This window comes from Aquarana catesbeiana, linkage group LG12 (genome assembly GCF_042186555.1).
Source record: "Aquarana catesbeiana isolate 2022-GZ linkage group LG12, ASM4218655v1, whole genome shotgun sequence".
Lineage (NCBI taxonomy): Eukaryota > Metazoa > Chordata > Amphibia > Anura > Ranidae > Aquarana > Aquarana catesbeiana.
Genome location: NC_133335.1, coordinates 173,262,374 through 173,275,196, shown reverse-complemented (window position 1 = coordinate 173,275,196; position 12,823 = coordinate 173,262,374). Strand labels below are relative to the sequence as shown.

General features: G+C 42.5%; 1 protein-coding gene across 1 annotated transcript in view; it reads left to right on the top strand.

The window, feature by feature from the left end:
- MFSD11 (major facilitator superfamily domain containing 11) overlaps positions 1-12,823 on the top strand; it is a 115,313-nt gene that overhangs the window by 80,273 nt on the left and 22,217 nt on the right. Inside the window, exons 9-10 of the mRNA XM_073606213.1 lie at positions 2,957-2,997; positions 3,083-3,148. Of these exons, the coding sequence (XP_073462314.1) occupies positions 2,957-2,997; positions 3,083-3,148 (107 nt within the window). The remainder of the gene's footprint in view (positions 1-2,956; positions 2,998-3,082; positions 3,149-12,823) is intronic.

The window sequence follows — 12,823 nt, the reverse complement described above, 5'->3', positions numbered from 1 at the left end:
ACCAATATACGCTTATTGCGATTATTTATTTTTTTACCAAAAATATGTAGAATACATATTTGGCCTAAACTGAGGAAAAAATAGCTTTTTTTAAAAAAAAATGGGGAAGCTTTATTATAGCAAAAAGTACAAAATATTGTGTTTTTTATTTATTTATTTTTTTTCAAAATTGTCACTCTTATATTGTTTATAGCACAAAAAATAAAAAACGCAGATGATCAAATACCACCAAAAAGCTCTATTTGTGGGGAAGAAAAGGACATCGATTTTGTTTTGGTTACAGCGTCGCACGGCCACGCAATTGTCTGTTAAAGCGACGCAGTGCCGTATCGCAAACAAAGGCCTGGTCATTGAGCAGCCAAATCTTCCGGGGCTGATGTGGTCAGAGGAATGCTTTCAGATCAGACTGGGGTTGATTTACTAAAGGCAAATCCACTTTGCACTACAAGTGCACTTGGAAGTGCAGTCGCTGTATATCTGAGGGGAAGCTCTGAAATGAGGGGAAGCTCTGCTGATTTTATCATCCTATCATGTGCAAGCAAAAATGCTGTTTTTTATTTTCCTTGCATGTCCCCCTCAGATCTACAGTCCACTTGTAGTGCAAAGTGGATTTGCCTTTCGTAAATAACCCCCAGGGTCTCTTTCACTCTTGAGCGGCAACAAGTATTTAGACGTGTTCATTACTGTAGAAGGATTTATTTTTTTTGTAAGCAAGAGAAATGTTCCCTGCACCTTATCCATTCACAGGCTCAATCGGGGAGAAGGAGATGATGGGTCGTGCCAATGTGCATTTTCACTCATTTTTAGTGAGTCCTGCCCATCTATGGCAAAGTTTGTGCAACAGCTAGGTTTCCAAGTAAAAGTACTGATTGATTACAATTCTGTTGAAGTCAGTAGCAAAATTACACAATCAAGGTGCTGGTTGACAGACACTTTTTTTTAACTTTAGGATATCTTGGGATCCTAGATGTGGGCAGGGTTTGACCATTCTCAGAATGAAAGCTACAGATAAACAATAGATTCTTGATATGAAATTTTATCTTGTATATTTGTATATCTTCATTGCTTAAAGGATAAGTAAAGGCAAAACTTATTTTTTTGTTTTTGGCTAGAGTGGAGAGGGATTTGTTGGTTTTTATTGCTCTCTGTGCCCCCATTAAGGAGATTCACCCTCTCCATTTGTCCTGTTTACCGTTGACATTGAAAGTAAAAGAAAACCCAAATTTTGGGTTGTACCCAGAAAAGTAAGAGGAGAAATCTTCCAATGAGGACACTAATTCTGGTGACCTGGGCGTCCCCAAGAAATTCACTTAATTTGCAGGGATTTCCTTTCACTTCCTAGTTGGCTATGAGGGGGGAAAAAAATTTTGCCTTTAGTTCTACTTTTTAATTTTAAGCTATCTGCATATATATTGCAGTAGGTAGTATGGGTGCTCTCTTGTATTGTTTCATGCCATATAAGCCTTTTTTTTTTTTTTTTTTTTATAAACTAAAAAGAAAATGCTAAGTTTAAAATAATTCCTGAAATGAACACCTGGCAAGTACATTTTATATATTTTGAACAAGCGGTAAATGAGCTTTAAAACCATTCCTCACTGACCTCTGTAAGGAGAACCACTGTAGAGAAATGCATCCTTAAATTTTACAGCAGAAATACTGAAGTCCTTCCAAGTTATTCGCTTAGAAGGCCGTCCTTTTGCTGTGAACTTTGAGAAAGAATTGCTCTACAGTGCCTGTAATTAGGTCAGTAAAGGCTTGTTTTAAAGGAGTTCCACCCATTTCTGTGTTTTATTAAAAGTCAGCAGCTACAAAAAATGTAAAACAGACGCTCACCTGTCCCACAGTCCAGCGATGTGGCCGCCCGAAGTCTCACTTTTCTCCTCCTTCTCTCCGGTGTCGGCATTGCAAGTGTGGGCACTCAGCTGTGACAGCTTGTGGCCTCACAGCCGGGTCCGCGCTGCGTGTTCTGAATGGCCGGGCAGTCTTCTGGGACCTTTGACGTGTCCCAGAAGATTGGAGGGAGGGGGGGGGGGGAGGAAAAATTCCACTCTGTGCTGCGGCCCCATGAGTGGAAGTGGGAGCTGGGCACCTGTCAAAACTAGGTAGCTGCCCCCCCCCCAAAAAAATGACATGCCAAATGTGGCATGTCAGGGGATCAGGAGTCCTTAAAGCGGTAGTCCCACTTTCCGGTGGAGCTCTGCTTTAATCTTCATTCACTGCTTGTTACAAATATGTAAATATTTGAACGTCTATGTCCAGGCCTCAGGTTCACTTTAAAACTGTAAAACAGTCCTGCCTTTTATTAGCAGGCATGGGGTTTACTTGCTCCTTTATTGGTGTGCAGTCATCCTCTGTGCACCTGGAGAATACCAGGCAAACTATATGCGTAAGGGGATGATTGTTTGAAATACAGTAAGTCCATCCTAGGGAGTTGAGCTCTACAAATAGTGGTGCCCTGTTTGACAGTGAGCAGAGGCAAAATAGTGCTGCTTGTTTACTAACACAGGGGTAAGGCCATAAGCAATAGAAAATTTTGTTTTTGTTGGGAACTATTCCCATTTACTAATTGTGTAGGGGAAAACAAGTCCTGTTGGCTTCATTAATGCCCTTACCCATATGGGTTGGTGGAATGGGGACCTTCAAAAATGTACATCAGTGTGCATTACCAAAGCATGCATTTACCTGGGCATTTGGTAAAAATGAGACCCAACATAGAAGCAACATCCACTTTGTGGTACATGTGGCAGAACCACTGGAGGGAGCATTTTTGAAACTGTAGATTAAATAAGTGGGATAACATGAAAATAAAAGGTACTTTAAACTATGGTAATGTAAACATTTTACTTGGTAAAAGGAAGAGCAAAAATGAAAATACATGTCACTCTTTAATTGTTTTATATTGCTATAATAGGATTGGTTCATCATGTTTCCTAAATCTGATTTTCTTTCAACTTAGGCCTTCACAGGGCAACATGTCAAAAGCAGTGGATGCCTTTGGTAAGTGTCTGCCTGTAAATTCAGATAACGGCTCAATGGCCAAACTGACCATCTCCATTAACCTAACTCTTGTGTCCTATTTCAGTAAAATCTTTGAAGCTGTCCATCACCAAAGAAATGCTGCTGCTAAGCGTATCTATGGCTTACACAGGTAACGTCCCTTGGCGCTGGAGTAGTCAGAGGTCACAAAGCTCAGGCTGTGTGTTCAGTGTTTGCGAGGCTTATGATCTGTGTAATGTAGAATTTCATTCAGCTTTAGAAGTAGCCACGGAAAATAATCGGCATGAAATCTCTCACACTGTGAGAAGAAACTAAATGAAAACTTGGTATATACTGTGTATATGTGTAAACCTATAGCTAGATTCTGTGATGCGAGACCAGTCTCTAAATAAAACTACACTCGTATGCCATTATTAAATCTGACCTTGCATTTGAATGCAAGGTCCTCCTTGTTATATTTGAGCCCCCACCCTGTCATAGCCGTTCTTAAAGTTAAAAAAAAAAAAAACTGGTAGGAAAACTGTTATTTAATAAACTTGACTTTCTCCCAGTTTTGACTAAGCAAAGGGAACCTTAAATTCCTTCCAGCATGATCCCAGGGAATGCCAAATCTCATACATGCTCCTGCATTGTGTTTTAGGGTCTCATCAGAATCAGGAAAAAGTATATTTAGCTTTTTATCCCCTACAGGTTTTTTATTTGGGCATCTCATTATGGGGCCTGATATATTAAGCAAACCTTGCATTTTACAGTAAGGTCAAGTTTAAAGTGGTTGTATACCAATTTTAATTTATTTTTACCTACAGGTAAGTCTACAGTAAGGCTTACCTGTAGTTAAAATGAATATCTCCTAAACCTATACGGTTTAGGAGATATTCACTTTGCATGCAGCCGCTGAAAATGCCTGGCTTAAGGTCCAGCAGACGATGCCGGACCTTGCCGGGAAAGGGACTCCCGCGCTCATGCGTGACGTCATCGTGGCTCTGGCCACTCGCAGCACCAGAGCCGCGAACCCAGAAAACACGTCGAGGGCAAAATGTCAGCTCCCTCGGCATGGACTGGGATTAGATACTGACGCCTCGTTCTAAGGTAAGCATTTCATAATGAGCTAGTATGGGGTGCATACTAGCTCATTATGCCTTTGCTTTACAGGTGTTTTTTTTTTTTTTTTATGCAGGTATACAACTGCTTTAAAGGGTCGCTGCATGTTCCTAAATAACTGTCATCACATCAGGTAGACTTGGCTTGCCTATTACATTTATAACCCCCCCCCAAAATCCTTTGCTGCTCTCCCTATCCATGCGTCTGACTCCTTGCCAGACTCATGAATTACAATGGCTGGGTTTTTTTTTTTTTTTAAGCACCTGATTAGAACCAGAGGCTCTAAAAGGCTTCAAAATAGGGTGGGCTCAGGCGCAGAGAATGTGAACAGAACCTACTCAGGTGTGTTACAACAGCGAATTAATATACGCTATTGTAACACTGATCATCCTCTCCGGCCAATCAGGAAACTCGTAACCCAATTAGCTGAAAGGACAGGCGATCCTATTGGATGCCTAGGAGGAGCAGGGGAGCTGCGCGCTGGAAGCCGCTGATGGAGGAGAGGACACGGAGCTGCTGCCCGCCACCCACCTAGATGGTGTAAGTGCCGGACTGACCGGCAGGCAGTAGAGGGGATGTGCAGGCGGCCACTCGAGGGGTGGGTGGGTGGTTGTTTGCCCCCCCCCCCCAAAAAAAAAACACCAGCCGCCACTGCTTCATTCTATATTTTATACGTTTTTTTTTTTTTTTTTTTTTTTTTTTTATTTGCTGGCAACAAAGTTGGATTGATCTCCCTGGGAAAGCCACTATTTGTCACGTTGACCATTTTTCACTAGAACAGAAAGCATTGGCAAATTTTATGGCTCTCACTGAAATGGTAGTAGTACTTTTCACAATAAAAAAAAAAAAAAGTCTCCTATAAAGGAGGTGATAGAAAAATAGGAATATGTTTGAACATTTTACATTGCTGCTGTCTCCTACCATCATTTCATGCTGGAAGTTCTGGAGTTTAATCAAAGTTCCTGGAATATATCAGTGGCTACAGGTGACAAGGGAAAGCCATACATTTTCCTTCTTCTTTTCTGCTCACCCTTTTTATATCAGAACTCTTCACTGTTGTGTATTTTTCTGCATTAAAGGATAAGTTCACCTTGCAGGTAAAAAAATGTTCCTTTTTTTTTTTTTTTTTTTTTACCTGGAGCCTGGAAAGCATTGCACCCACAACGGCAGATTGCGGGTGCCATGCAAGACTCCTGCAGACTTCTCAGTGTATCTGTCTGCTCGTACCTTGTACAGGCAGGCAGATACACACTGACCCAAAAAGACAATGAACTACCAGAGCGCTCAACAGGGCCATGGTAGTTCATTGACTTTACAAGCCAATAGCTGCAAAGGCTGTCGGGACTTGTAGTTTTTCGTTCACAGAGGCCTGTGCATTATCCAAAAACTATATATAGTCAAATGGGACTTTTGGGGCACAACTTTTTACTTAAAATATATTATTTCAGGTTTATAAAACCTTACAAGAACATCATTGTGGCATATGAAAGGTTTTATCATATCAGAATGCACAATTACAAAAACAATTTAACACCGTAAATCATATACAAGATTGGTGATCCTAAGGCTCGACGCGTTTCCTTGACTTAGTCCACTTTTTTAGGAGCCATTGAAATGTTAATACACCAAACAATCTAAATAGAATAATATCCATCATTGTTTATAATAGTATAATACACATCCCTTTGAATATTCAAATAAAAAACCTAAAGTGTGCTGACAAAGGGTGGTGGGGGAGATAGGCCCATAAGGAGAAAACAAGTGGAAATTCAGAGGGTTGAAAAGAATGATGTAGCCGGACAGGTGGAGCCCTGCATGGCCACATTGTTTTCAGACAGTGACAGTGGGAAGAGTATGCCTGTTACTGGAGGGGGTGGGGGGTTCTAACCTAAATACAGGTGAAACATGTTCCAAAAGGTGAACTTATCTTTAAAAGCCAAACTGTGGTGCAGTGATCACTGGCTTTGTGAAGAGCCACAAGTAGATGTGGCCTCCAACAGACTGTCATTATAGTGTACATGCTTGGTGGCCACTGCTATCCGCATGCAGCTGTCCAGTCCCATCAGCGGGAACCAGTAGATTATTGGCACTGGGATTCGCAGTGTAGCAAAACTCCTGTGCGAATGGAGCCTTACAGTTCATAAGCAGTCAAAGCCTGTCCCCTGCCAGCTTGCTGTAGAGAAGGACCCTTGCTTTCTGTGTGGAAGCAGTGGTCTGTCTGCAGAGGTATGACTCACCTCTTGCAGAGTCTGATCTTCAGCACTCTATTTGGCAAAGCTCATGCTCTCCGCTGATCAGAGAGGTCTAGCTTTGACTTAGCCAAGGTGTGTTGGACCTCTCCAAAGAGAGACCTCTGCTTCCACACAAACAAGGGCCAACTCTGCAGCATGCTAGCAGGGGACAGACTTTTCTAATCAGGCTGTGGCTGCTTTCTAAAGAAAACAAAATGTAAAAGACTTTTGATGCACAGAATTTATTTAGCTGATTTAAATAAAATGTTGCACATCTTTTACTCAAGCTCTTCTTCTGTAATTTTGCATTCCTTGATATTATACCTTTTTTGTGTTTAAAAATATTGCTTTTCACAGGGTAGCAGCATTCATCAGTACACCTGCTATACATGTAGCAGGATTTATTCCTAACAGCATGAAGATAAAAGAATTGGTTTGCTGTACAATTACTTCTTAACCCAGCTTTATTTTTCCTGCAAATGATTGTAGAGGTGAAAATTGCTGAATGAATTATTGATTATCTCCACCTTCAAAGCCATTTAAGCTAGGAAAACAAAACATGCTAAAGATTTCTACCAGAAAGAAGCTACCAAATAGCATTTGGTCAGAGGAATGTTGCATAAATAAAGAGATTGTATTAGGCTGATGTTTCTCACATTTTTTAATGGATACCTATGGGGTTTCAGCAAGAACCGTTTTGTATGGGACAGACTGCTAACATGAGATTTAATGTGACAAAGGCAGAGGCCAGTAGGGTAATAGAAAATCTGCTACACTCAGTAGTATGCAGACTCTTGCACACTAAATGGCCATCTTTACAATCCATTACATACTTTCTATAATGAGACGGAAAAGGCAAAGCCGGCATAAAATGTTATTTTCATTTGCAGCAACCGATGCAGGCCATGTTTTTTTTTTTTTTTTTTTCCCTTTTGACGTTTCAGTGTGAGGCATTAATAGTTGGCATTTCTGATGGCACTGGGTTTTGTGTTACATTTTTATTATATTACGTGTGCCGGAAAATATCTCATCTCCACCTGCTTTATATTCATGACAAATAGAGACTTGTATTTAGGTGGATCTGTGGTGGACTTTTAAATTAATTGTGCTGCGTATTTATTGCATCTGTGTATACAGGCAATTTCAGTTTTATAAATATTGCGTTATGTTTTTTTGCCAAGGGTTCTATCTGGGCTTGCTTCTTCCTCCTCAATTCGATTTCTTCCCAGTATAGATTAGAATGAAAATTCTTTCATCTGTACCAAAGCTCTGGAACATTCACTTATCAGCATTCTGTATTGTGACTATCAATTTAGATTTGAGTAGAAAGGAGGGGGTGTGAAAAGAATATTTTTGCAGGGGCTAGGACAGTGATCGCTAGATTAAAAAAATATTTATGCCATTTATGAATGGCATTACAGTCAGATTCACACCCCTCCGGTGTGCTGCTGCAAGCACGTTAGAGAGATCGTGTCAAGTCTCTAAAGCAGGGGCCTCAAACTGGTGGCCCTCCAGCTGTTGCGAAACTACAAGTCCCATGAGGCATTGCAAGGCACAAACATGACTCCTACAGGCAGAGGCATGATGGGACTTGTAGTTTCGCAACAGCTGGAGGGCCACCAGTTTGAGACCCCTGCTCTAAAGGTTTAAATTCAGGAACCTCTTGCAGTAGAATATGGCATATAGTTGCTTTTTTGAGAGTTAGTTTCTCCTATTGCTGCTCTATTGAAGCCTTGAAAAACCTCTTCGGCATTCATTACTTTCAAGGAGTGTCAGGTGCCTGTGTGCCCCAATGCATGCTGTTTTTTTTTTTTTTTTTTTTTTTCTTGACCCTTGTGCCGCTGCAGAGTTCTGTGGAGACGTAGGGTCAGGGTGTCACTTGCAGTGCTGAAATGGATGAAAATTGAATTTGACTGTCAGTGAAGGGAGTGTATGGTCTTATAATGAAACCCTTAGACCTAAGAGGGTTTCTGTAATGGGTGTTGGCAGTAAGGTAGCCTGTTCTTTTATACAGTGGGCTGCTAACAACGCAGCATATTTTTAATGCATGCACATTTTTTCTCCATCCACCTCAATTTAGTGGATGGAGAAATCGGTTTATTGTTTTGCGCTCAGCCCCCTAGCTAAATAAAAAAAATATCCATCTATGGCCGCTTTAGTCTACCTTAGGGATAAGAAAGAGGCAACAGCACCCTGATGGAGGTTATTCTTCTGTTTACTCTCTCTCTTGTCTCCACATTCATGAATGGTATTGAATTAGAATTATTATTTTTTTGTGAGGAACCCTTCTGCTGTCATCCTGATAACAAAAAAAAAAAGTGTGTGTGTATGTATATATATTTATTCACGTTTACATGTTCTGAGTCATGTGGGTTTTTAAGTGTTTTAATTATGTGGCTTTAGGGTTATATGAACGTAGACCTTTTTTTGTTATTTGTTAAATCTCCCCTACATAACCCCTCCTCCTTCCAGAAGCACATCAGTTTTTTCGCCAGTGTTTAATGTTAGTCACGAATGAAGAAGTGCTCTGGGGAGCTCCAGGAGGGATCCATGCTCGATTTAAATTCCTCCATAAAAAGAAACCAGATCCATCCAGAAGTGCCACTGAGCCCTAAAATGCATGATACCTGGGACCTTGTATTCGAAGCATGAGGTTTTGCCTGTAATGCCTCTCTTAGTAGGGCTGGGCCCCATGAACCCAGGGCTTAGGTATTGTTACATTTACCTCAAGCTTCCTGATGTGGGTTGCTATACAAGGCCCCGTTGGACCCCGTTTTTAACGGACCCAGTCCTTGAAGGTTTGTTAAACGTAACCTGCCGTGATGGGTAAAAGCTGGATTTTCTGTTAAATTGGCAAAATCTTGCGGCGAGGACAAGGTAAGGAAAGAGACACTTCGATATTAAAAACATCTATACATTTCTTTTCATTGAAGGAAAAATGTTGTCATGCTTTAAAATCTCCAAGTCTATGCACATGCCTTACTCTGTTGTCTCACTGTTTGCGCTGTACCCCCTTACATTACCCGCCCCCCTGCCCCCGCCGTGGGGGGAGACGGAGGGTGCCGCTATTATACCACTGAAAGTTTGTTACTGTGGCTGTATCTTTTACACATGTCTGTGCCTCACTGCAGGAGGCTCTGCTGCCCCCCCCCCCTTATGTTGGGTCTGGGGTACAGCTGAACTGTATAGCAATTTTAAAAGTATTGACTATTTTCAGCGATTTAGTGTGTATAGTGCCTCTGTTTATGTACTTAGGACTATGCCTGCCAAAAAAGACACCACAAAAGCCAAAAGAGTAAAGGTTTCACCCCCAGGCATTGGGATTTCAACCTGTATTTCCACGCTGTCTTCCTCGCCTGAATTACCAATCATGGCAACTTGGGGTGAGCCATTAGAGCAAATTGTTGGTGCAGCTGCCTCTCACATCTCAGCACCTGCATTCGTGACTGAAGAAACCCTTTCCTCCTCACTCCAGAGTCTGGAAGAAAGACTAGCGGCTTTAATCGCATCCTCCATTCAAATGGATAGGAAACTTACTAGGTCCCCCTCCCACGCTTCAGCTTTACAAGGGGAACAGTGGGCACACGATGAGGTTCTACCATCAATCAAGAAGAGCTTACCGATGATTCTTCTACTGAGGAAACAACGGTAGATGAACCTTTTTCAGCATCTCAATCTGAAAAATTGCTGATACAAACTCTTACAGAGATGGTTCATTCCTCTTTCTTGCTGCCTCTAACAGTGTCTCATGAAAACGTGGCCTCTTCCTTAGGTTCCTTAAAACCTTCCCAGCCTTTGCATGCATTTCCTGCGCACGCATTACTTGAACAGCTTATTTTTTTGGAATGGGATAAACCGGATAAACATTTTTCTCCCTCCTAAGAGGTTCTCAATTCTCTATCCTCTGGAGGAGAAATTCTCCAAAAAATGGAAAGTACCAGCAATTGACGCTGCGATTTCCAATGTGAATAATAACTTGTCCTGTAGACAATGCACAGATGCTTAAAGATCCAACAGATAAGAAGCTGGAATCCCTGCTAAAGTCTGCTTTTTCCATAGCTGGTGCCATCACCCAGCCCGCACTCGCCGCGGTTCAAGCAGGCCCTTAGTGAGATTCCTACAAAGCAAGCTCAAGATTTGGCTGAACTACCTAAGGCATTATGTTTTGCCATAGATGCCTTCAAAGACTCTATTCACCAGGCATCCCGCCTCACGCTTATGCTGGTACATATGCACAGAATCCTGTGGTTGAAAAATTGGTCAGCTGAAAAACCATGTAAAAACCTCCTAACTGGGTTCCCCTTTCATGGGGAGCGAATATTTGGAGAAGACTTGGATAAATATATCAAGATAATTTCTGCTGGGAAAAGTACCTTTTTACCAGTCAAAAGAAAATATAAACGCCCTGCATTTAAACGGACTCTTTCACCTGCGCCAGGGGTTTCCACCTTTAAGCAGTGGCGACGGCCTCCGCCGTCAGACTCTAGAGGAAGGACTCAGGGTCAGACCCAGGTAGGCCATTTCCACTGTAACGCTGGGGTACAAGCTGGAATCCTGGGACCTCCCATCGTCTTGCTTCTTGAGGTCAAGCGTTCCCAAAGATCCAGAGGAAAAACAGTCTGTTTCAGGCACTCACTAGACCGATTAATATCAAGGGGTGATCATGCAGATACCCACAAAAGAGCAGGTCTGGGATTTTAGTCAAACCTTTTTATGGTACCAAAGCCAAGTGGAGATGTCAGACCCATTCTAGATCTAAGAAAGCTAAATCAATTCCTGAAGATCCACTCCTTTCACATGGAGACAATTGGTAGTTTCTATCCTTCTGGCATCAATCGACATCAGGGATGCATATCTGCATGTTCCTATATTTCCTGCTCATCAAACGTTTCTGCGGTTTGGGTTAGAACAGCAGCATTTTCAATTTGTAGCCCTGCCCTTCGTGCAAGCCACAGCACTTTGAGTGTACACCAAGGTGCTGGCCCCACCTCTAGCCAGGGCACAGGGCATAACAATCGTAGCATACCTAGACGATCTATTACTTACAGATCAATCAGCAACTTGTCTGGAGCAAAGGCAACCAACTATCTGAAAAGTTTGGGTTGGATTCTCAACCTAGAGAAATCTTCCTTAATACCGCTAAGAAGGCTGGAGTACTTGGGTCTGATCAAAGAGACAGCCCAGGAAAGGGTGTTCTTGCCTCAGGCAAAAATCTATTCCATAGGAGAACTGGTGCAGAGAGTCAGGTCAAATGGCAATCCCTCCATTCCCCTCTGCATGAGGTTGCTAGGAACCATGGTAGCTTCATTCGAAGCAGTTCCCTATGCCCAGTTCCATTCAAGACTGTTGCAAAACAATATCATCAGTATCCTGTCTGCTTGGAACAAAACAATTCAAGCTTTAGACTTGCCAATGCGGCAGTCCCCAAGAGTGGCCTAAAGCTTGGTGGTTATTAACCCAGAATCTGCTGAAGAAGATCCTTCAGACCAGTCATCTGGAAAGTGGTAACGACAGATGCCAGCCTTTTAGGCTGGGGAGCAGTACTAGAAAAGACAACTGTCCAAGGACAGAGGTCAAGTACCGAAAGAAGCTTGCCCATCAATATCCTAGAGATTTGGGCAGTACGCCTGGCTCTAAAGGCCTGGACTTTCAGGTTACGGGATTGTCTTGTCAGGATTCAATCCGACAATGCCACAGCCGTGGCCTATATCAATCACCAAGTGGGCACCAAAAGTCTCTCAGCGCAGAGAGAGATGAACCATATTCTAACTTGGGCAGAAAGGAATGATCCATGCCTTTCTGCAATCCTCATTCTGGGAGTAGAGAATCCGCAGGCGGACTACTTAAGTCGCCAGCAGTTATTCCCAGGGGAATGGTCTCTTCACCCCGACATATTTCGGACTGTTTGTCAAAGATGGGGGACTCCGGACGTGGATCTTCTAGCATCCAGGTTCAACACGAAGTTGGTCAACTTTGTGGCCAGAACAAGGGATCCATTTGCATGCAGAACGGATGCGTTAGTGACCCCATGGGATCAGTTTTCACTGATCTATGCATTCCCCCCTATTCAGTTGCTGTCTCAACGACTTTGCAGGATCAAGCTGGAAAGAAAGCCGACAACTCTGGTAGCACCAACATGGCCCAGAAAGTCATGGTACGCAGAAATCGTAAAGATGGCAGTGGAGGGCCCATGGTCCCTCCCACTACAGCCAGATCTGCTCTCTCAGGGACCGATATGCCATCCTTCCTCACGGTCTCTAAATTTAACGGCTTGGCTATTGAAACCCACATTCTAAAGAAATGTGGGCTTTTCAGGTCAGTTATCTCTACCCTGTTTAATGCTAGGAAGCCAGCTTCCAGAACTATATATTATAGAGTATGGAAGGCTTACGTTTCCTGGTGTGAATCCAAGGGTTGGCACCCTCGGAGATATATCATAAGCAGAATTCTTGCCTTTCTACAATTGGAGGGGGGGGGGGAATGAAATTGGCCTT